Source organism: Chelonoidis abingdonii, chromosome 24, assembly GCF_003597395.2.
Source record: "Chelonoidis abingdonii isolate Lonesome George chromosome 24, CheloAbing_2.0, whole genome shotgun sequence".
Classification (NCBI taxonomy): domain Eukaryota; kingdom Metazoa; phylum Chordata; order Testudines; family Testudinidae; genus Chelonoidis; species Chelonoidis abingdonii.
The window spans coordinates 579,578-603,701 of record NC_133792.1 but is presented as its reverse complement, the minus strand read 5'-3'; the positions used below and the strand labels follow the sequence as shown (position 1 = coordinate 603,701).

The window sequence follows — 24,124 nt, the reverse complement described above, 5'->3', positions numbered from 1 at the left end:
CAAGCTCCTCCATGCTCCAAGGGGTAAATCCTCTGGCCAGCGCCTAGCCCAAGCCCTGAGAAAATAAGTACAGAGAAGGAGTCCTGCTCCACCCCCACTCCTCCCATCATGGGGTTGGCCTCCCAGTGGCTCCCCCATGGGGGTGAGGATGGGAAGATCTACCCAGAGGCAGTGTCCTCCAGCCCCTTGTCTTTTCCACTGATGCCTGTGCCCTGAGGGAAGGGGGGGAGCTCACATATCTCCTGCCCCCATGTAGCAGAACTGCACCCTGGCTGCAGCTGACAGCTCCACCAGCACAGAGGCAGGGACAGTGGCCAAGCCAGTGGGCTGGTGGTAGCGGCATGTGGCTTGCTCAGAGAGGACTCCGCTCCCTGGGGAGGAGGGTGCCCTACTCTGCAGTAAAAACCTTCTGCTTTATTTTTCTAGGCAGAAACAAAGTTCAGAAATTTTGAAATCCCTAGAGAATGAGAGGTAAGTGCCCTGCCTAAGATAGGCTCCTCTGGGCAAGGGTGAGCGGCTGGGATGGAGGGATGGACTCGTTCACCTCTAGGCCATGATTCTGAATCCAGCTCAAGTCAGCAGGGATAGAAAGTTGTTTGCATCTGGCAGCCATTGGGTGGCCTGTGTGCAATGAGTTTGCTGTTTCTCTGCCTGGTTCCTGGTGAAGCAGGAGTCCACACCACAAGAACCAAATTCACAGTTGGCAATAATTGGCCCGGGTGCTGGCAGGCCCAGCAGAGAGGTCAGGGACTAAGCAGGCTGTGAACGTTGCTGAGGATAATCAGAATACCCACGGTCGTTGCAGCTAACAGTATGGGAAGGGCGAGGAAACGGTGTCTCACTCTTCAGGATCAGGATGAGATGTAATGTAGGGGCAGATTATCCCTTGTCTGCCTGCTGCAAGATTCCTTGCACCTCCCTCTGAGGCATGTGCTTTAGGTGCTGTCAGAGATCTGATGCCAAGCTAGATGGCCCCAGTCTGATCCAGTCTGTAATTCCAATGAGAAAATTGACCTCTCCTCTCCCCGACAAAGAGGAGGTCCCTGCAATCTCCTGAAGCCCTTAAAATGTGGATCAGAGGACCCAGATACATCTGCTGGCTGTTGTAGGGCAGAGGGTTTCTGGGAAGGTGCCACGCAGTTGGGTTGAGCACTTTGGGGCCATCGATCACCACTATCCTTGTTGTTTATGCAGTGCCATTGATGTGCGTAGCAAGGCAGAGATACAGAGTCCTTGGCACTCTAGAGGCTGGGGATGTGTATATGGGGGGACCCCAGAGAACAGGAAGCAAAAGGAGGGGGTCACCATTTAGGCAAAGGAATAGAGGTTTCATAGAAGTTATTTTATTTCACTTATTTCTTATTCCCTTGGGTTTTCCCAAGGGCAGCCAGCCTTCTGGCAATGCCCTCTGATTTAGCCCTGCTGGGAACAACATAGGCACCCTCCCCAGAGGATAGACAGTGTCCTGTCTGCATCTGGAGATTCCTGAGCCTCTGCAGGCCTCCTCCTGGCATCTCTCGCTCACACGGATGAGTGACCGGATGGAATCACTCAGCCATTCAAGCCCAGGGTGCAGCTTTGAGGTGGGTGGAGAGGGTGCGGCTGACTGGCAAAGGTGAAATGTGGCTCTGGCAGAAGCAGTGGTTGAATGGACCTGCTTGTTTCTTAGAATAAGGATGGACCAGCTGATGGCAATAACGCAGGAGGAGACAGAGCAGCTACGCAGAAGGGAAGTGGCCTGTAAGTCCAAGGGAAGGGGGTTGTGGTGGTCATCTGGGGGATTGGGGAGCGGGGAGAGCGCTGTATCCTCTGATGGGTGAAGGGGGGCTGAGAGGACCGTATTCTCTGGGTGAGGGGGCTGAGAGGGCCATATTCTCAGGGGGGTAGGGAGAGGGCTGTGAGGGCCATATCCTCTGGGGAGATCGGAGGGGGAGGTCTATGAGGGCCATATTCTCTGAGGGAATGGGAGAGGGAGGCCATATCCTCCTAGGAGTGGCTCCTGGCTACACATGACTCTTACTGCTATAGCTTTCCTGAAATAGTGGTGTGAGCAGGCGTGTAGCTAGCACTGGGTCCCTGGATAGCAGCTCATCCATTACCCTCCTGCACTGCACCACTAATCCCAAGGGAGTCACATCCCTCTGGCCACTGCTATGGCTGGAGCAGTGAGAGATCTGGCAAGGGATCAATCCCCAGAGCGCACATAGGGCGTTGTACATTCAAACCAGCTACAACTGGCAACCAGCCGGTGAATGAGGCAGGGCTCATACCTGCATAAATGTTACCATGGGTAAATACTGTACCCTGTGGGGGTGGGATTTGGGGTTGCTGCCTGGTTCCAGCTGAGCCAACTCTGCTGTATAGGAGTGGGAAGAAACTGATTTTGAAGTTTGGAATGCAGCCCTGTGTTCGCTCGTTACACAGAGACATGCGTCTCACCTACGCTGCCAGCATTTGCTGTTGGGATTAAAATGTGTGTGTGCAGGAGCAAGCGCGTGCCCTGCTGCAACAGAGGCATCTGTGCTGAAGCTATCCCAGAGCCAGTCTCCTGCCTCAGCCCCTATCTGTGGGTATTTCAACCCTCAGAGCAGTGACTTAAACCTGCCTTGGTGGGATGGCAAAGTTTTTACCCATCTCTCTAGTTTTCTTTCCTCCAGCAGCTGGGTGGAGGCCCCAGGCTGCAGTGGGAAGATCAGACCTGCAGCCCAGTGGGACCAGTAGTTAGTGACTCTGCTCCTGCAAGCAGCTGCTGGGGAGCTGAAAGTGGGGTGGTGCCCTGCAGAGGCTGAGAGCGTGTCATCTGTGTAGAGCAGACTTCACAGGGCACTCTCCTGGCAGGCCTCTCATCAAGCCCTGATTAGTGGTTGCCCATTGGGAGGGTGCAGCTAGCTGGCTTTCCACTCTGAATAACCTTACATGGAAACAGGGATGGAAAAAAATTGGAGGGCGGACCCCAATTTTAGCATGTTCTTGTAGCTGAGTGGGGAGCAGAAACAATGCTGGACACAGAGTTAACCTGCTTCTAGCACTAATCACTCCACTTTGTGTCTCCCAGCTGCCATGCAACAAATGCTGGCTGAGAGCTACAAGAACAAGCTCATCCACATGACCTCTGAATCTCGAAGGCAAGACCTCGTCAACCAGGCGTGCTCCAGGTACTTTGAGAGAGCAGTGTGACTGATAGCAATCTTATAGAACTCCTTTTACTCCACTATTCTGAGACATACACACAGGGATCTCTGCAGCCACTTCTGGAGCGGAGCACAACAGTTATTTAACAGCACACAGCAGTATTAAAAATTGAAAAACAAAAGGGACACCAAGATAGAGCTCTTACATTTAAACACGAATAATATTAGTGTTACTAATGCTCTGGATTAGTAGGAACTGAAAGAATGGTATAAGCCTGATTTATTTTATTTCTAACATTTCACTCAGTTTGGAGGGTGAAAATGAAACCAGTCATTTCATTTTTGATTAGTCACTTTCACTGCCTTGCAGTCGCACAGTGCTCTTTGGGGGCCTCTCTGTGGCCTGGAATTCATGGGGCGCTTTGGGGAGAGGAAAAGCATCAGAATGTTGGTTCTTATCCCTTGAAAGCAGCCAGAGCAGTTCTCTCATTGAGCGTCAATCAATTGCACTTACAGCGCAGTTCTGCTCTGACAGTGACAGTACAAGTGGCCCACTGGGGTGTCTTTTTACTTGAGAACTGAGACCATTTCCTCTGCAGTCACTGAGGCAATGCACCTCATGGGACTATTTATACAAAGTCCCCTCTTGGAGCACAGGCCACGCTTTGATGTTTTATGAGCTGTTGGGCATGGACACTGAGTCACTCTCAGCAGGTGTACCAGTAAGTTGTGCCTTTGCTTTTGTTTCATTTATCAGCCAGGGTTGGTTGGTGGGAAGGAGTTTACACACCTGCCAAGTGCCTGTGAGAGCTCTGGCTGTTCACTCATGCTCAGTAATAAACTTGCCTGTTTTAGGAAGTCCCCTGACTTCTCTGAGTTCATTTCCATGGCCAGCTTGACCTCTTATTTGCATTGCAGTCTGAGAGCCTGTAGTAATCCCCTGGTGATGTATCTCTTACAGCCTGGCAGAGATGGATCAGAAGTTCCAACAAATCCTAGCTTGGCAACAGCTGGATCAGAACAAGGCCACTAGTCAGATCCTGCAGGAGGTAGGCTTGTGATCGAAGAAGCTAAGTGCATGTTGTAATGGGGATGGGGAACAGAGCTGGCATGACAAGCACATTGGCTGCTTTAAAGCCTTGTTAAAACTAGTTAGTTAGGTTCAGAAATCTCTGGCAATCTGGATAATTGGTTGCAGTGACTAAAGGGAAACTATGTAATGACTTGTTCTTTACCCAGAGAGCCAGCAGGAAGCTTTGAGGCATCTGTGAGAGGAGGGCAGGTGGTAGAGATCATGGGAAGCAAAGACAGTCAGGTGACTGAGGCAGGTGACCTGGTTTTGGGGCAGGGTGACCTAGAGCAAGTCACAGGCCAATGTTTTCAAGTCAATCACTAACTCTGGGTTCCCAGGGGAGATGCTGTGGGCCTGACTTTCAGAGATGCTAAGCCCCCTCACCTCTCACTGATTGCAGATTGCTGATAGCATTTGGAAAATCAGACCCCAGCTGTTAACACCTGCTTTGAAAATGTTTGGCCTTAATTTCTCTGTGCCTCAGTTTACCTGCTGTAAAATGGGGCAATTGTGTTTTATTTCGTGAGATTGTGAGGAGGCACCCAAATTCTGCAGGGGTGAGCACCAGGGAAGTGTTTGTAAATCAGATCTTTTCAGTGTAGTGAGGGTCACTGGTGTGTTTGCATCCCCATGATTGGGCCTCGTTCCTGGGTTAAGCAGAATGTAATGTTTCATAGAGTGAAATGCAGAAAGCGGCCTTTGAAGCCCTTCAGGTGAAGAAGGATCTCTTGCACCGGCAGATCAGGAACCAGGTGAGTTGGCACTGGCAGAGCAGAAGCAACCAAAGATTCAGTTCGTTCATCTGAGTGGTGAGACCACTGCAAGGAAAGTTGCCGTGCTGCCTATGCAGAGCAGGGTCTGAGGAAAACCAAGGACCCTTCTGTTTCTGTAGGGCTGTGTAACACAAAATGTCAGGCAGCACTGATTTGATTTAATAACACTTCTTTCCACCATGGAGGAATGACGGTGAGGTCTAATAGATCCAAGCGAAATGGTGGAATCCCCATTACTTGAGTCATCAGAAACTCAACTGGCCAAAGCACATGAGAGTGGGTTATAGAGAGCAATCCTGCACTGGCTTCTAGGGATGAGCCAGAGGGAGCCAGACCTCTGCCATGTGACAGGCTGCATAGTGAGCGGGGCTGCTGTCTCCATAAGAATTCATTGCATCTCCATCCAGACCATTAGATTTGCACATTGTGGCATGAGCTCATTATTATTTGTTTCTGTTGCCAACCTACTGTTTGATCTCCATTTTGTTAAAGATGAAGCATGTTACTGGGGGTGGGTTGTGGAGACAGTTCTGGGGGGCACGACACTAGGGTGCCCCTATAGTTAAACGACAGAGAGGACCTGGCTAGTTTCTCAGCGGAGTGCTCCAAGCTTTCCCCTCTCTGACCCTAAGAAAGGAGCTCGGTGTAGGAGATGGGGAGAAGAAGTTGAATGGCTTTGCTTTGCTATAATGAGCTAAACAGAGCCAGTCTTTGCAACTTGTGGGAAGCCCACAGGTCTTATCAGTGATCAGATCACACAAATGTGCTTTTTGCTTGAACTTGTACCTTCCTTGCAAGGTTCCATCACTGGAGTTCACCAGCAACAAGAACCTTGTGGATGATCAGCCTACTTATCCTTGGTCTACAGTCCTAGGGCGTCTTTGGGTCATGTCTGGCCCTCAGACCTCACTGCTGTGCACCTCTCTGTTAAACACTTTGCTTCTGGACCTTCACTTCCCCTGCATTCCATTGGCATGCTGTGCACCTAATGGAGTGTTAGGATGCCCCTGGAGCAGTCAGCTGCATGCCAAGGGTGTTCTTCCTGGATGGCTGTGGGATGTATGGCAGCAGATAAAATAATGGTTCAAGTACAAGTCTGGGGGACAGGCGATCTGGGCTTTGTTCTTGGCTTTGCCGCTTATTTACTGTGGGACTGGGGACAAGTCACTTTGCCTCTCTGTGCCTCAGTTTCCCTATCAATAGTATCTGTTATTGGTATTGTAGTAGCACCTAGAAGCCAAATATTGTGTGCCCTGTACAAACACCTAGCAAACAGATGGGCCCTGTCCCACGGAGCTTACAATCTAAGGAGCTGCATTAACACAGAGTTAATGTGTCCCTACTTTCCAGGCTGGCTGAGAGGCTTGAATGAACCAACTGACTGCAAAGCACTTCAGGGCCATAGGATAGAAGTTGCTTAGAGACAGGCATATAAAGCGCCTTTTGTTTTATGGGGGTGGAACACAGCTAGTTAGCATCAGTCAAGAGACTAACCAACAGCAACTGGCAGCGCAGTCATGCAGGCAGTGCAAGGCAGCTTGTGGGTTGTTTACTTGGCCCTGGAGAATTGACAGAACAAAGGGAGAGGACACGCTTCCCAAAGCGCAGTCCAGCCCCGTCTCCCCAAGGGCAGCTGTGCATTTAAGGCTGGCGCAAAGCAGCTAAATAAAAGTCATTTCAAATGTCAGTAAAAAACTGTTTCATCTTCTGTTTAGATTAAGTTAATAGAAACAGAGTTATTGCAGCTGACACAGCTGGAGTTAAAGAGGCAAGAACTGGACACAGAGACACTGCAGGTATGTAGGGCTCCCGGGCTGCCCCCTCTTCTACCCTGTACCTTCCCTCTGAGGTCTCAGAAGCTCTGCTCACTTCCTGTGCTCTTTGCAGTTTCTAGGTGGTTTCATGCTTAGTCAGAAGGGGATGTTCCCCAAATTCCCTCTCTCCTGCTGCTTTCTGAAAACATTGCTGCTGATCCTGGAGATCTTGAGTAATTTTCAGTTTGAAAACTTGGCAGAAGTAGGCTCATTGGGCGGGGCAGGAGCTTCTCCTGGCACACATCTTCCAAGCATTTCATGTTTTCTTGCATTGTTTTTTTTTTATTTTAATTTGTTTAAATATCTGCCAAAAATGACTCACACCTCTCTTGTCCTCCTTTCTAAGCCATATCTCCAAGGTCATCACAGCATCCCCTCTGCCAGCCAGCCTCCCATCCCAAGGGCAATTTTCATCCAGCTGTAAAGGGAGCTCAAACTGGGTTAAAGCAGCTTAGCTTTAGTTTTCTTTCATGTGCCTTTGCAGGAATTGTCTTGCAATGTGAATTACCCCATAGGATTTGCTGGTTCAGGTCACTGGTCCAGTAAGTCTGGTATCTGTAGCCAATAGCTGATGTGTCAAAGGAATATAGTTTGCTTAGTACACCCTGCACTGATCAGTTAATACCCTGAAGCATGAGATTCGACTGCCACTTACTCAGCATGTGTGACTGTAAATGCTATTAGTCATAAAACACCCCAGTAACTGACCTCTGGTGGCAGGGAACCCTCCAGGCTCCTTATACCTGGGGGAAGCAAGCCAGTCACAATTTCCTCTCTTCTGGGAGGCTTCCAAGTAGCTCACTGTAGTTTGTTAAGAGCTGGGCACATCCCTACACACCTGATACACGGCCCAAGGATCATGGCACAGGTAGTTGCAAAGCAGCGGCTACAAGGGGAAAGAGTAGGAAGTCCTGTGGTCAAGCGAATGAGATGGGGCTAGGGTGTAGGCAAACTGTGGCAATGCCAGGGATGGTGGTAAAGTGTCAGGAATGGTGTCTTGACTGTAATCTGTCACCTACTCTCAGCACCGACCGCTTAGAAACTACAACTGAGCCACATTCCCCCTGATAACCCATTAGCCGGCATGGTTATAAACAACCCCATAGCACAGTCAGCGTGGATTCACCAAGGGCAAGTCATGCCTGACTAACCTAATTGTCTTCTATGAGGAGATAACTGGCTCTGTGGATGAGGGGAAAGCAGTGGGTGTGTTATTCCTTGACTTTAGCAAAGCTTTTGATACGGTCTCCACAGTATTCTTGCTGGCAAGTTAAAGAAGTATGGGCTGGATGAATGGACTATAAGGTGGATAGAGAGCTGGCTAGAATGTCCAGGCTCAGCGGGTAGTGATAATGGCTCTATGTCTAGTTGGCACCACGTATCAAGCAGATGCCCAAGTTGGTCCTGGGTGGTTTGTTCAATATCTTCATAATGATCTGGAGGATGGCATGGACTGCACTCTCAGCAAGTTTGCAGATGACACTAAACTGGGAGGACTGTTAGAATATGCTAGAGGATTGGGATAGAATACTGAGAGACCTCAAACAAATTAGAGGATTGGGCCAAGAAGAAACTGTTGAGTTCAACAAGGACAGTGCAGAGTCTGCACTTAGATGGAAGAATCCCATGAATGCTAAGACAGGGCCCGAACGTCTAGGCAGCAGTTTCGCAGAAAAGGACTAGGGGTTACAGTGGAGGAGAAGCTGGATATGAGTCAACTGTGTCCTTGTTCACGACGGCCACGCATTTGGGCTGTATATGTAGGAGCATTGCCAGCAGATTGAGGAATGTGATCATTGCCCTCTGTTCGACGTTGATAAGGCCTCATCTGGATACTGTGTCCAGTTTTGGGTCCCACACTACAAGAAGGATGTGGAAAATTGGAAGAGTCCAGCGAAGGGACAAAAATGATTTAAGGGCTGGGAACAGACTTATGATAGCGTCCGAAGGAACTGGAATTGGTTTAGTCTGCAGAAGAGAGAATGAGGGGGATTTGATAGCTGCTTTAACTACTGAAAGAGGGTTCCAAAGATGATGGATTAGACTGTTCTCAGTGGTAGCAGATGACAGAACAAGGAGTAATGGTCTCAGGTTTGTCAAAGTTAGACTCAGGACTCACAGTTTGTCAGACCATCTGTTTTATTAGCACAGCGTCTCGCTAATAAACTCAGATATGTGAGCGAGTGGCCATGCAAGACCAAACAATCTTATTTATACAGATAAAGAGCGGGAATTAAGACAAGGCCAAAGAAAGACAAAACAGTAAAATCACCTGGGCAAGCATGCATATCCTACTTCCTTACTAACTCTCATCGATCTAAGGCTAATACTTCACCATTGCCCTTAAACGGGTCATTGTTCTATTGATTCTGTATTCCTGACACCTGGATTGCAGCATTCCAACAATTTTGCTTAAAGGTACAGACAACATTTCTTTAATCCTTTCTATTTTCACAATATAATTCATTCTACTTTCACAGGTTGCAGTGGGGGAGGTTGAGGTTGAATATTAGGAAAAAAATTTTCACTAGGAGGGTGGTGAAGCCTGGAATGGGTTACCTAGGGAGGTGGTGGAATCTCCTTCCTTAGAGGTTTTTAAGGTCAGGCTTGACAAAGCTCTGACTAGGATGATTTAGTTGGGAATTGATCCTGCTTTGAGCAGGGGGTGGACTAGATGACCTCCTGAGGTCCTTTCCAACCCTAATATTCTATGATTCTACAGTAGTTTCATGCATGTTTTGAACCCTTAATGCAGGATCAATGCCCAAAATGGGGTGCAGCAGGAACTCACCTGAAGCCGAAGTGTTGCACTAGATGTGCACCAAGTGAAGCAGACTGCAGCTGCCACCCTCTTTAGTACCAAAGTGCTGCCTGTAGGGACATTAGGTCCCATTATACAATGACTGGCGTGAGCACCCTTCCAGCTGCTGCAAGCTGCAGTCAGTGCAGGCCACAACCGACCAGGGTAGCTGGAGAGCAGCATTGGAGACCTCTGTGGTTGCACTCCAGCCACACATGCTCCAGGGGGCTAACCCCCTGAATCGGTACTGCATGTGAATGTTCTCCCCTGGCAGCAGCTTGATCTTGGGCCTCCATGAAGTGGGTACACTGGGCATGCTTGGGGACTGTGGGGAACCTAAGAGAAGGCCTGAATAGCTGGCCAAGGAAAGCTGGCCATGTGGGGAGGGGAGCACCAGGCTGGATTCGTCATGTGAGAGCTAAGCTGCTGCTTCTGAGCCGTGCATCAGTGGCTAAAGCCTCCAGAGCTATTACTTACCCTGTCCTGAGCAAATGGGGAGAGGGTCAAGCACCTTGGAGTGGGACAGCATGAGGGGGATGGGAGCTGATTGCTCCCAGAGGTATGTTTCCAGGAGAGCTTTCCAGGTGACTTTCTCCAGGGTAGTTGTCTTATGACCTTCAGGGAAGCTGATCAGTTCTGTGCTCCAAACCAGCCCTTTCTTGCTCACAGAATCCATGTGCCAGGATCTGTGTCTCTGTGGAAATGAAAGAAATCAACATTTACAAACAAACATGAACACAGCAGTTCTGTGTCGAGGGAAATGTCTTCTCCAAATGAGATCAGCAGAAGATAGAGGGGTTGTGTGGCTGGTGTCCCATGCTCAGTACCCTTCCTTTGGGACAGAGAGGAAGTCAGCAAGTATTTCACAGACCTCAGACACTCACCATGTTCATGGAAGCTGCTGCCCTTATTTTGTCTGCAGTCTCCTGCTGCACCACCCAGGGTTAGGGGGCTCTCATTAAATCCTCTGCTGAGACATAACCCCCTCAAGAGTTATGCAACAACAGCGATCAGAACCCGCCCCTGTTCCTGTCAGACAGTGTCTGAGCCCTGTCAGGGCCATGCTTGATGAGCGCTTCTCTCTGCTCCCCAGGCCTCTTCTGGGGGGTTGGCTCCAAATAATCTTGCTGGCACCTTGGTCCTAGCCATCTAAAATTTCCAGATCCAGTGTTCTGTTGGTTTCACCAGACCCTATGTTCCTCCAAGCTAACACTGAGCTAAGTGGGATAAGCGTCTGCAGCCGCACCTCTGTATTGACCAGCGGGAGGTGCTGTGATGTGTAATGTCCTGGGGTGTTCCAGCTGTTCTGCTGTCATCACTATCCTTGATGAGTGGTTTACAATGAGGACTGCACCTCTACAGCATCCTCCCCTCCCCCCACAGCCACAAGCTCAGGGCAGCATACAACAGAATGAAGGTCAAATCCCAGCCCCATGACATACAGCTCCATCAAATCAAACAAGCCCCCTCCCATGGAGCTTGATTGTATCTGATAGTCATGAGATCTCGAGGAGTCCAGCCATCTCTAAGGCCATGGAGATGCTGTTGCCTAGGCCCGTCCCCACCCACCTGGGTACCTGGCAGGCTTGCAGATCTCAGCCTCTGTGGCCTTGCTGCAGATAAGGAAGGGGAATACAGATGTTCCTGTTGTTATAGATTGAAGCAGAGTCTCCAGCTGGAGTGTGAGGGTGGGTTATGGGTGAAGGGCTGCCTCAGTGAGTCTGGTCACTCTGCACAGCATGTGATGGGACTAGGGTAATGGACAAGTGCAGGGCGGTACGTTGAGAACTGGGGAACTGCCATTACTGGGTCTAATGCGCTTGGCAGTGACCCCTGGCCCCCAGCAGAGATCTCCTTGAGAGTGGGATTGGGCATCTGCTCAGCTTTGCTGAGGTTCGGTTGGACACGGCTCAAAAACTTGAGTTGAGTAATTGAGCAAAATAAATGCTCTGCCCACTGGAGGTTATGGTTGAGAGACAGAGCTCTGCAGCTGCACCCCTGCCGTAGCCCTCATGTGATTGGGAGACAGGGCTGCCTTTGCTTCTGCTGCAGGAGGTGATCACAGAGCAACGCCGAGCCCTGAGCTACATGCTGCAGCAGCTGCTCAAGGAGAAGAAGCAAAGGGAAGAGGAACTGCAACAAATCCTGGTATGTGATGGGCCTTGTTAATGACTCTGCATAGACCAGGAGCAACACACAGTGCTATGTGGGGGGTGACCATGGGTGCGCTAGGCCATGGGGGAGAAAAGGGGACCAAGACGAGGGATGTGATATTCTGTGCTCATAGGGCCCATTAGTGTCAATGGAGCCTTGCCAGTGACTTTAGAGAGCCTTGAATCAGGCTCTTAGTGTCCCTGGACCAGTGTGGGCACTGTGTTTGACAGACTCCCTCCCTGCCAGAGCAATGGCGTCCATTGCAGTGGTTGTTTCTAGGGGAGAAGGGAAGCAAGACACAGAGATCCTGTGCAGTATCATAGCCTGCCAGCATGCTTAGTCTTCTCGAGCCATAGCCACTGGCAGCCCCTTAGCACAGTTTGGTCCCAGTGCATGGGACAAGAGTGCCTGGAGGGCAGAGGGAGGTGGAGAATCCTGGGGTTGAGCAAGAGGAGGGGATGTAGGGATCAAAGCAGAGCCAGCCCCAGGAGGCCATTAAGGTCCCAGCCCTGGCACTCCATGACAATGTGAGCTACCATCGGTGGCTCTGAGCTTGCTCTGCACTGACAGTGCTGGCTTCTCCTTTGGTGCTGCAATTCAAACTCCCTAGGGCCTGGGTTCTAATTCACCTTCTTTTTCTTGCAGCTGGAGATGGAGGCAAAAAGTGAAACGAAGCAGGAGAACTACTGGCTGATCCAGTATCAGCGCCTGCTGAACCAGAAGCCTCTCTCACTGAAACTCCAGGTCACTGCGGGGTAGTGCTGGGATTGCGGTAGTGCTGGGGGCCATGGTACTAGGCGCTGCCCCAAATCTAAGCCGGTAACAAGCGCTTTCCATTGCCCTGCCCACCTACTCAGCTGGAGAGCAGTTCCATTAGCAGTGTCACCACAGCAGCTGAAACGCTACTAGATCTGCTTTTCTCTGATCCCCTTGTGAGGTGCCTTGCTAGACCTCCCTGCCCTATGCAAGGTTGTGGCTGCTCAGCATATCCACAGAAATCCCAGTGCAGCTGTTAGGAGGAGATGCTCTTCCCTTTGAGCCTGCAGTGAGCCAATAGCTCAGCATGGCATTGGGGGGCACTGGGCTACCAGAGGTATGGGCCTCAGCCTGAATTTTTAGCTCCTGCTGGTGATTACACTGATAGCTGTTTTAAGAATAGGACTTTTGGTCTTAGCCAAACTTCAGCTCAGGTGGCTGCATTCAGGTTCCCCAAATCCCCCTGCAATTTCAGTTGAATGCAGGAGTCTTTTCACTTTCTGCCCATAACTTTTGCCCTGTGTTGCGCACTGTTACATAGCTGCTGGAGTGGTGGCTCAGGTGACTGATTTCAGCAATGGCTGAATTGATCCCTGTTGGCTTGCATATCGACTGGAGTTTGTAAAGCACTTTGGGAGGGCAGGTACCTGCCAGAATGGGAACTGTCAAACCCTTGGTTTTACTCATCCAGAAATGGAACATTTGGGGCATGGCAGGTTAACTAGAAAGGTGCAAACACTGCTCAGATGCAGCAGTGCTTCCAGGAATCCAGCATCTCTTGGGGAGCAACTTACATCTGAGGAAGGCTTCTAACTAGTGATTACCTAGAGCAGGAGTTTGGCCTAGAGAGATGGTTTGGGAGCAGTGCTTGTTCCTCTTATGTGGCTTTGGAACAGGGTCTCACCCCGACCCGGGGCTGATCTCGCGCGCTTCCCGACCGAGCACTGACCCTGCGCACTTCCTGGCCGGGAGATGGCTGGGATTTACCTTGTCTTTTGCAGGAGGAGGGCTTGGAGAGGCAGCTGATAAACCTGCTAATCGAGCTGTCGGCTGAACAGTACATACCAATCTTTGCCCATCATCGGCTGTCGCTGGAAATGCTCAGCACCATGACCCTCAGTGACCTGGCAAAGGTACGATGGCAAACTCCCCTGTAATGCCATTCCCTGCCTCTGCCCTGCACTCCAGGGGCTGATCCTGCCATGGCCCTGGGCCTGGGCAGCCTAGGGAAGTGCTGTTGGGTTTTGTGCTTACTGCTCTGTGTACGGGTGGGGGGGTTGGATGGAGTGCCTCATGCAGTCCCATGTGCCAGATCCAGTTGGGTGCTTTTCCAGGGGCCTGTCTCCCAACACAGGGGCCTTACCAAAACGGCTGCTGCTGTGCAGAAGCCACCCCCTGCAGCGTCTGCTGGGGAGGAACCTGTGCAGCTGGCTTAGCACCTTCTTCCTCCCTTGAGTGCTCTCCGGGCCTTGCTGGCTCATGCCGAGAAATGCTTTGGTTCTGGGTCCAGGGTCCAGTGGAGACACAAGAAGGCATCGCCTGCTTCCCAAGGCATTGCAGCATGAAGCCAACGAACCTTGCCCAGACTGTGTATCCTGCTTTGAGAAGCATGGCCTCCCTCTCGCTTTGCCTCCCCAGGAGCTCTGTTCTCAGCCCTGGCCTCTCAGAGCTAACTGGCCTCTCCTTGTGCTGCAGATTGGAATCACAGAAACTGGCCTGCAGCACGCGATCCTCAGGCGAGCCCAGGAGATCCTGGCTGTGGCTAAAACAATCCCAGGTACCACCAGCTTATTCCTCTGCCTCATTGCTGGATGTCCGTGTTCTATAAACATCCAGGTCCCCTTCAGCCCGGAGCAGCCTCCTAGTCCTCTGTGCTGAAGGTCTGCAGCTCTGTGCAGGCCCTGGACAGCCCAAGTGGGGAATGTGCAGGGCTGAGTGGGATCCGGAGAAGAGGCAGGCCAGGGAGAAGCTGCAGAACCTGTTGTTGCTGCAGCCTCCCACCGTTCAGATGGCAGGGCTCCGTGATATGCTACTTGGCCTGGGGGCTGGTATTAAGAGGAGGCTAGTGCTGGCATTCATGTTTCTCCTGCTGACTACAGAGCTGCTGGAGAGCACTGAGACCAAGGGCCCTGCTGCCCCAGAGCCGAGTGCCCCCCCTGAAGAAATCCTCCCTTCTGCACCCCAGCTGGAGCTGGACAAGAGGAAGTCTGAGTGCGTGGTCTGCATGGAGCAGGAGGTGAGATCCTGGAGCTGGCAAAGGGACGGATGGCTGGAATGCTGCAGCTGTGCAGCAGTGTACAGCAGAGAGCTCCCGGAGGCTGACCTACTAGGTGGGCTCAGCAGCCTAGCCTGGGGCAGGGCCCTCTCATCTCTCCCTTTGTGGAGGCTGGAAGGCACATGACACCCACCTCCTGCCTCAACAGCTGGCTGCTGTAGGGAGCTGCTTCTAATCCTCAGCACTTGCCAAGAGCCCACATCTGCGAGCCCAGCCCTGGGCTGCCAAACAGATGGCCGAGAAGAGCAGCGAGTGGAGATGCCGACCCTGCTCACCTTGGTGTCCTTCCAAGGAGTGCTCCCAAGTGGGATGGGGGAGTAGGATCAGTCACCTGGCAGGTGGGAGAGAGATTTGAGTTTTCACCTGGGTTTATCCCTGACAATGGAGCAGGGCAAGGTACAGGGTCAGGCGGGGGTTGCTAACAGCCCTGATCCCTGCACACTGGCTCTCTCCAACCCCAGCTGTCCAGAGTGGCAATGCCTGAGCTGTCTGCTTCGCAAGCCCTGCTTTGCTCAGTTTATTCAGGAACATAGGAGAGTGAAAGCTGGGCCCGACACTGGATCTGCTTAAATAGAAATATGCAGTGCTTAAAGAAAGGGACAAAAGATCAGGACACCTGGATTCTAGTTCCAGCTCTGCCATGGACTCACTGGGTGAGCTTGGGCAATTCACAGCCCCGCACTGTACCTCAGTTTTTCCTCTGTAAAAGAGGAGTGACACTGCTCTTCTACCTGGAGGGTACTGCAAAGCCTAGCTGGTGATTGTGTGCCCCAGGCTTTCTGCTGTGCGGTGGATGGGACAAGAGCAGTGTGACCCCCCTCTCCACTCTGCCTTCTTCCTGCAGGCCCAGATGATCTTCCTGAACTGTGGCCACGTGTGCTGCTGCCAAATATGCTGCGAGACCCTGCGCATCTGCCCCCTCTGCCGCAAAGACATCGTGCAGCGTGTCCGCATCTTCCACAGCAGCTAGCCAGGGAGCAACTGCTGGGCTCTTGGGGCTGGAGGTGCCATCAGCTGGGAAGGCCCGCTGCCCAAGGCTCCTCGGAGGCCTGGGTGGGTGTCAGATCTGCTCATCTCCATGCCGCAGTGTATCAACCACCCCTCCCAATGTCACGTGTACACCTTGCACTGCTCAGACACTGTGACTGTGAGGCCGCTTTGGGGAGGACTGGAATGTGCACTGTCACCTCAGGTCCTGGGGGGGTAACTCCGGGGTTGAATGTTCTCATATGCTCCTGTAGGCATGTTTAGCCACACCTGTCTTCCCCCACAGTAACCCCTGCAGTCACCCCCTGTGCTATGCAGATGGAAGCAGACGCTGCTGAGTGACTTATGGGCTGTCTCAAGTCCCCATGGGTGTCGGTGGATTTCTGCCTCCATTGCCTTGCCTATCTGTGTGCTCTCAAGATTCCTGGGGGGCTGCAAGCCCGTCCTTTCCCTGTCTAATGTATTTATTTGCCTTCAGCAACATGATCACACTACACTGTTTCCTCCAAGCCAGAGGAGACTGGTTCAGTCAGTAGCTTCCTTTTGTGCTCTGAGTAGCTCCCTTTCTGCATGGCCCTGGGCACCTGGGAGACCAGAGCTCCTCCATGGGGTGCTGTTGCAGGGAAAGGACAAGCACTTGGTAGCAAGCATGGGATTCTCTGGGAACCCTGTCAGGCCTTCACACCAAGACTGCTCCAAGCCCTCACACTCCTGCACTGGAGGGATCTGACCCTTAGCAGCTGACCATGCCGGGAGAACGATGATTGCCCCGCTACCCCCAACACACACACACTTTAACCCATCTCCCATTGCAGGGGGAGGGCCTGTGGGTCTGCTGGCAAGGAGCTGTCTGTCAGGTTGGATCTGCTAGCTAGACACAGAGGGGGCTGGTTCTGAATGTAAGTGGCTGCTCCAGTCTTGCATCTTGGACTGCAGGCTGATATCGCAGGTCAGGCATGGACTGGGACGGCTTAATCCCGTCACTGGGTTTGGGGAGGGACAAACCAAGTAGCATCCATCAGCGACGTGACTGGAGAACTTGCAGCTGACCCTGCAGGATGAGGTCCACAGCTGTCTGCACAGGTGGTCCCACTGGAATTGTGGGGCCCTTTGTCCAGCCCTGCCAGGTCCTGGGTGAAAATAAATGTGCATCTCTGAGCTAAGGCTCTAATTTCCTTGGGGCGCTGCTGCCACCCTGAGCCAGCACTGTCTGTGGGGGAGAGCAGGGCACTCTTGCCAAAGCTACAGGCGGGAGGTAGTCATGCATGGAAGGAGGGTGATGTTCTTGATGGAGCTGTTGGCTGCTTTGCATTGGGAACAGGACATTTGGTTAATTGCTTCTCCATTTTAATTAATAAGTAACAATTTCAGTAAGTTCCCGCTTTCTAGACCTTGATCTACAAGCTGAACCAGCCTGTCTCATTCCCCCAGGCACAGCTGATTTGTGCTGTTGGCTGTTCACTCACATTTTCTTGAGAAATGTGAGGGCAGTTGAAGGGTGACTCAGTGTTGAGTACTGGCCTTTTACCTCCATGGGCCGAGGTTCAAAGCCTGTCCTGGATCCCCAGTGGCAATGGGACTGCTGGGATCTCACTGGTTATCCTCTGTCTGCATCAGCGAAGCCCAGCTCCTCAGAGCTGGTGGTGTTGTCTCATCTCCCTCCCAGAGACCAGCGGGGGGCACTGCAGGGTGGTGGCAGAGCTTGGGGGTGGGAAGGCCACAGCATAGGAGGCATGGGATAGGAGGCAGTAGGACTAAAGTGCAGGTGGAGCTAGACCTGCTGATGCCAGGCCTGGCTCTCCAGAGCAGCACTAGGCAGTTCCCTCACTGATCTCCTCAGTGGCTGAGCTCTGGGAGGAAGGCTCCGGAACGTGGGACCCACTGGCTGCTTCTCTGGCCCCGGCCCCATGACTGGTGATGGCAAAACAGTGGAAGGCTGATGGGCCTGAGGCTACGAGACGTGCCTTGGGGGAGCTGCATGCTCTCTCTGCGCCATGGTCAGGTGGCATTATGAGCATCCTTGGACTGAGGGGGGTCACTTCCCATCTTAGCGACCCAGGAGATTTGCAAGAAGGGCAATGTCAGTGGGGTTCCAGGGCCTGTTTCTCAGCACAGCAGGGGGCACTACCCACCAATGACATGGAGGAGCTGCCTAAATGAACTCGGATTGAGATGGGGAAGGGGCCCCACAGAGGGGTCTCTCTCACCCCATCCCCAGGGCCTTTTATTGCTGGGTCCTGATCCTGTGGGTGGCTGAGTCCCCTTTGCTCCCAGGGCCTCTGTGAGGGGAGAGGCAGGATCGTGCCCTTCCTCCCTGATACAGGGCTCAGTGCCGGAGCAGGAGGTTCATGCTGGAGGTTCCTTTGGCATTTTCCTCGGCTGTCCCACTCTCTCTAGGCTCCACGACCCTGTGTGGGGGCAGTTCCAGGCTGAGGACTCTGAGGAGGTGCATCTTGGCACATCTCCAATTGGGGATCCAAAGTCAGCATTGAGTCTAGCCAAAAAAAACCCAAAGGCCCCTCTGTCCTTGCCTCAGAGAGCAAACTGGTCTCTGGCTCTGTCTTGGAAAGAAGCTTGGACTGCTCTCCAGAGTCCCTGCTCACAGAACAGTTGCTGTGCCCCCAGCGTGTGGCAGGGGAGTCAGACGGTAGCATGGGCTTATGGCAATGGCAGCAGCATGCACACACCTTATCCCCATGTCTCATCCAGCCCAACTTGGCACTGACCCTGGCAAGTGAGATTGGGGTCTGAGTTCCCAATGAGCTGGAAACTGTGTCCCACAACTCCTCCTTCCTGCAGTGCTGTCTCCCCACTGACCCTTAGGGCCAATCTGTAGGCAAGGGTGCTATAGGCCTTGCGAGTTCAGTAGCCAGAGCTGCCCAGCACCTGTTTACTAGCTCCCACCTCACCCACCCACTCTGGAAAGGCTCCCTCCCCTGCTGTGCTTGCCCCCAGCCTCAAGCCAGGTCTTTCCACAGCACCCCTGAAGCCCTTGGGGAAGGCTAAGACCATAGTATGGCCGTCACATGTATGTATTTCACTGCTGACCCTGTATGTGAATAAATGCCTTCAAAGGGTGGGACCTGGCGAGGCCTGGATTGAATTTCCTGTCCCGGGCCCCACAGACTGCAAGCGTCTCAGAGGGGCTCGGGGAGGAGAGTGCCCCTCTGGCTCTGGCAGGTTCAGAGCTCAGGCAAGTTGTGAACCGGGGTGTGTTGGGTACAGGGTGGGGGCAGGGAGGGAGGCTCCAGCAAAGACAAGACTCAAGCCTTTACGTGCAGCTGTTTGCTGGAGACGTGGCAATATCTGTAGGGAAAGGCCTGTGTCCCATTGTTGTGTGTCTTCCCTGGGACTGTCAGGTTAGATCCTCCAGCTGCTGCTCTGGGGGCAAGGCCTGGCATGTGTGAATGCAGCATGACAGGTGTTTCTGTGACACTGCCAGGCCATCTGTGCCGAAGGTAAGGCAGAGGTAATGAATGGCCAAGCCAAGAAGCAAGGTCCACAGCTTGGCAGTAAACAAGCCTCAAGCCAAAGGTCCTTGGAAAATGCAGAGCTAGGAGAAGTGTTTCTTGGCCCTCCCCCATGTGGTGGCTGGGATTGGGCTGTGGAAATGAGTCTCACCTGTCGCTGCTGGAAATTGCTGGCTGCTGGTTGTGCAAACCTATTTGTGTCTTGTTTCTGGCAAAAGAAAAGAAAGAGGCATGAAACTGAACAATAACAAACCAATCGCCCGGCTAGGGGCTAGCACTCCCTCCACAGCCGCAACAGCTAAGGCTCTGCATCTTGGGCTGAGTCCCCTGCTATTGCCCAGCCTATGGCAATGCCATTGAGGGGGGGCCTATGCTGGTAACACAGGTCAAGCCTCATGTCCCCACCTGGGGCCTCCCTTGCACCCTGGGTGTTCTGGTCACACCTTGTAAGTTAGAGAGGAAGGTGGGTCCTGCAGACAATGGACGGATCTTCCCTCTAAGCAGCCTCCTTCCTACCCACCTCACCTTGCCTCCCCTACCAGCAGGCTGCCTACTTCTTTGCTAGCTTCCCTCCTTTCCCTGTTGGTTCCATGGTGCCCTGCCTGCCATACCCAGCTGTTGATGGCCAACCTTCTGCTGCCAGCCGTGGACAGATACTGGAGAGAATTTCCCCAAAGACCCTCTGAGTGCAGCTACTGTTGGAAGAGTTGATGTAAAAATGGTACATTTTCACTGCGCAGGTCTGCGATTTGCAGGGACTGTGCTGATCATCGAGTCAGAGCTCTTGGAGAACCTAACCCAGTGGTTTGTGTATCTAGCTCAATTCCTGAGTGCAGCTTTTGGAAGGCCAGCCAGTCTTGATTTTAGATGCCAAGTGATGGAGAAGTAGCCAGGGCTCATTACACTTCCTTTAAATTTTGCATCTTGTTTTCAGTTTAAGTTTTGCTGACTTCAAGTTCTGGCCATTGCGGCTTATTTTGCTTTTGTCAGTCTGCTCAGTTCAAGAGCCCTGTAGTATCAGCAAGACCTCGGTGTAGGTACCAAAAGACCATGACAAAATTACCTCTGCCCCTTCTGTTGGATAAACTAAATAGATTGAGCTCCTTCAGTCTCTCACTGAGCTCTCACGGCGTGGTTTCCAAGCCCCAGGCAATTCTTGTAGCTCTTTGCTGAACCATTTCCAAATCTTAAACCTTTCTTTAACGTGTGGACAGCAGAACTGGATGGTCTCACTAGGGCCATGTTCAGAGGTAATACCACCTCCCTCCTAACTATTCCCTTCCATCCTGTGTTAGCCAGTGGCCTTGCACTAGGAGTGCATGTTCAGTTGGTTATCCACCTTGGCACTTCATCTTTCCCAGATGTACAGATTTTACTGGCTATGCTACATTGTTCCTGCATTTCTCTCCTGCTAGCGGTGCAGAACTGATGCTGCTAAGGCTCCTGTGACTGTACTGCACTCGGGCAATTCAAGGTGTGACTGCAGCACAGGTGTACCTGTATCAGTAAGGGTTTGGATTTGTCTGTGCCTCGTGCCTGAGCTGATGGAGCCTGGCTTGGTTCTTGGATCCTAGGGGTTGGGGCTAGGAAGGAGACTTCTTTACTTTCAAACGAAGCAGATTTACTCGAGTAAGTCAGTGGCCATGCTCTTCCATACAACCCCTCCCTGCAATGCTGTACAGAGTTGCCAGTGCCCCCCTATTGTTAAGATCCCTTTACAAGACCCGGTTTTCAGTGCTTATAACTTTGCCAAACGTTTTGCATTTGGGCTGATATTTCCCAGGCCCAGTGTCTGCCTCAGGCTGAATTGTTTTGGGAAGCTTCAACCAAAATCATTCAGCCACTTCTCAGAATGAGATCAGATAAAATACGTTCTTGTGCCCATGTCAGTCAAAAACTCTGACCCATTTCACTCTGGAGCTGGGATGTGAAATGTGGCAGGGGGTGGCCTTGGTGTCAGTAATGTGCCTTTTGCTACTCCTGGGAAAATTCACACATTTGGTCAAACTGGGCATTTGCAACCCCCTTCTCCCTCTCTCTCTCTCTCTCACTCACACACACACGGAGCACCTGAGTGCAGAGCTATCAGGGCTGAGCAGGATTTCTCCTGCAATCGCTGCTCCCAGCTGCCAGGGAGGCTGCTGTGGGGCCAGGCACGAGTACTGAGAGCAGAGTCTGTCACTCCTACAGCCTGATTGAACTGCAGAACGGAGGTTGGAAGGGGAATGATTGGGGGTGCAGGGGATTCAGCCTCCTTGTGCATATGCAGTGTTCTCGTGATCACATTCAGTGCAGAAGCTGGGTGCTATGCTGTGCATGAGGCAGGGCTGTGGGAAGAGAAAAGAGTCTCATGGTTATGGCAGCTGAATGCTGCCCTGGAGGACTGAATTCTATCCCTATCTCTGCCACAGAGTTCATGTGTGGTGATGGGCATGTCACTTACACCAATCTTTTCACAGTTCCTCATTTTCTGGGTGCCTAGCGCATGCCCCTGGCCCATAGGTGGAGAGAGGGTGACTATGGTTGGGGAAACTAACACTTAACAGCTACCTGGAGGTGGGGGTAGGACAGTGAGCTCGCTGGGCCCTGCACTCACAGGGGGCTGTCGGAGAGCAAGCTAGCCCAGCTGTGCACTCATCTGGGGCAGCGCTGGCTCCTGTCCCGTGGCCACGGGGGGGCTGCACAGCAAGGCCACCCAGCTATGTCCTGTCCCCTGGAGGGGGCTGGCCTGAGCCCAGCTTCTTCCCACCCCCAGCCTTTTGGCTCTTTTCCACCACAGTTTGAGTCAGGGCTTCCCCTTGAGCTGGACATGCATGTGAGTGGCAGTTGGGGAGTTGGGCTGATTGGGGGGGGAGCCCCCTTTAGCCATATCCACCTGCCACTTGTACCCTGGGGCTGGACCTGCAACCTCTGCAGCTGAGGTTGATTGGCAGTCTGCTTCGAGCACAGAACGGGCTATAAAAACACTGACTGGCCTGGAAAAGCAGGAACTGTGTCACAAGTTGGGCAACCAAAGCGAGTGTCCACTGTTGACGGTTTTGGCCTTCCCTGGTTTGTGCTGTGTTCACCAGCTGGATGAGGAGGATGACACTACCACCTACTTGCACAGGGTGGTGTGAAGCTGAATTCATGAATAGCTGTGATGGACAGAGGTGCTGTGGTGAAAGCAACATAGCAAAGCACCAGAGGAAGCAACTACTCTTGTGTTCAGTGCAGGGTGCTGTGGAAAATAATGCCTAGGACTTCCTGCTGACCACAACGGATAAAAGAAATAAGGAGCTGCCTGTGGAGAACAGAGCCTGTGAGCCTGTGATGGCTGAATCCTGGTGCATACACACAAGGGGGTAGCCCAGGCAACTGCTTTCTGATTCTGATGGGTTGATTCTGCACCTTCAGGATGCTCTTTGGAGGCAGTTGTTGGATGGAGACTGAATCCCCTGGGAGAGAGCTGCTGTGCCAACCCAGCACCTCTGGGCGCTTGGTTGAAATGCCTGATGGGGGAGGGCTGGGGGTTCAGAGCAGCCACAAACTCTGGGGCAAGCTGAGGCCTGGGAGTGCTATGCTGCCTCCACCCCGCCCCCCGCACCTGAGCCCTGCATGTGCTGCAGCACATAGAGGGTCCCTGTTGCTACACTTTGTCCTGCACTCCAGGATCCCTGGGGAGGAGAAAATGGATTTCAACATCCTCATGTCAATAGTTGCTGGGGGGGATAAATAGTGGGGTCAGGCCTGAGCCATCTCAGCCAGTCTGTATTTGCTTTCTGCAGATACCCAGCTAGGCACTTGAGGGAAAGGATTCCACCCCATGCCTGGGCAGTAGAGGGGGTCAAAGCAAAGCCCTGGGAGCAGAGCTGGGGTAAGTGCCCTGACTCCAGCCATAGTTGGGGAGAGGGGCCCTTCCTGAGCCCACTGCAGCCTTACGGGCAGCCCAGAGACCTCTCATTGCAGGCCCCCTCTAGTCCGCACTGCAGCATGCAGCACACATGGGGGTTTACCGCTGAACCCCAAGATGCTATCACCTGCCTGGCATGGGGGCAGGGCTGGGCTCAATATGGGAGCTGATGAGAGGATGGCAGAAGTGACCCAGGGTTTTCCCCTTTCCCTGAACGTTCCCTGTTCCAAGGCTGTTGTCACGCACACGGTAATCAGTGACTCCCACGACTGGTGAGCGGCTCCTCCCAATGCAACACTGCATTTCCTTGCCCTGTGCACCAAGTGCCAGACGGGTGGGCTGGCAGCTTGGGGGAGCACAGTCGGGAAGCCCCAGCAAGTGGAAGCAGTTTCCTCAGAGTCTCGCCTGCTGCTGGCTGGCTGGGTTGACTCTGTTCAGCAGCTATGCTGATGCTGGGATGGCTGCAGGAAAGGTAGGGGCAGCAGCATGTCCCTGACTGCTGCGTGTGTTCCCACCCACAGCAGTGGGGACCTGGGGCTGCTGGATTAATCAAGGATCCACTAGTTTTGCTGCTGGGCCAGGTCTTCTGAGCTGCCTCACCCCCCTGTCAGCTCTGCTCCTACTGGCCAGTTAGGTCAGTACGTTGAGTAGGGTCTGCCAGACAGGGCTTCGCAAGATCCAGCTGAGCCTGGCGGAGCGGGACAGGGCAGGGAGTGGAACTGAAATGGCTGCTGAGGACTGGGGAGGGCTGTGGGGTGGGTGACGAACTAATCTGTAGTGAGCTCAAGGCTGTGGCATTAGGCCAAGTCCCATACTGCATCAAACAGCTGTGCACAGTGAGGGGGAAAAGGAAGCAGACTAGTGGGAAATGTGGCAGGGATTCCCCCTGGGCAGGTGCCTCTCAGTAATTTGAGCATTGGCCTGCTAAACACAAGGTTGTGAGTTCAGTCCCTGAAGGGGCCATTTAGGGATCTGGGGCAAAACATTGGGGGTTGGACTA

General features: G+C 52.6%; 1 protein-coding gene across 5 annotated transcripts in view; it reads left to right on the top strand.

The window, feature by feature from the left end:
* LRSAM1 (leucine rich repeat and sterile alpha motif containing 1) overlaps nucleotides 1-18,848 on the top strand; it is a 59,226-nt gene extending 40,378 nt beyond the window's left edge. For all 5 annotated transcript variants that reach the window (XM_032795192.2, XM_032795175.2, XM_075060552.1 and 2 more), the window contains 12 exons: nucleotides 427-471; nucleotides 1,670-1,740; nucleotides 3,056-3,155; nucleotides 4,093-4,180; nucleotides 4,881-4,955; nucleotides 6,692-6,772; nucleotides 11,643-11,738; nucleotides 12,390-12,488; nucleotides 13,502-13,633; nucleotides 14,196-14,277; nucleotides 14,600-14,736; nucleotides 15,620-18,848. In XM_032795192.2, the coding sequence (XP_032651083.1) occupies nucleotides 427-471; nucleotides 1,670-1,740; nucleotides 3,056-3,155; nucleotides 4,093-4,180; nucleotides 4,881-4,955; nucleotides 6,692-6,772; nucleotides 11,643-11,738; nucleotides 12,390-12,488; nucleotides 13,502-13,633; nucleotides 14,196-14,277; nucleotides 14,600-14,736; nucleotides 15,620-15,745 (1,132 nt within the window). In that variant the 3' untranslated portion in view covers nucleotides 15,746-18,848. The remainder of the gene's footprint in view (nucleotides 1-426; nucleotides 472-1,669; nucleotides 1,741-3,055; nucleotides 3,156-4,092; nucleotides 4,181-4,880; nucleotides 4,956-6,691; nucleotides 6,773-11,642; nucleotides 11,739-12,389; nucleotides 12,489-13,501; nucleotides 13,634-14,195; nucleotides 14,278-14,599; nucleotides 14,737-15,619) is intronic.
* Nucleotides 18,849-24,124: the final 5,276 nt, after the last annotated feature.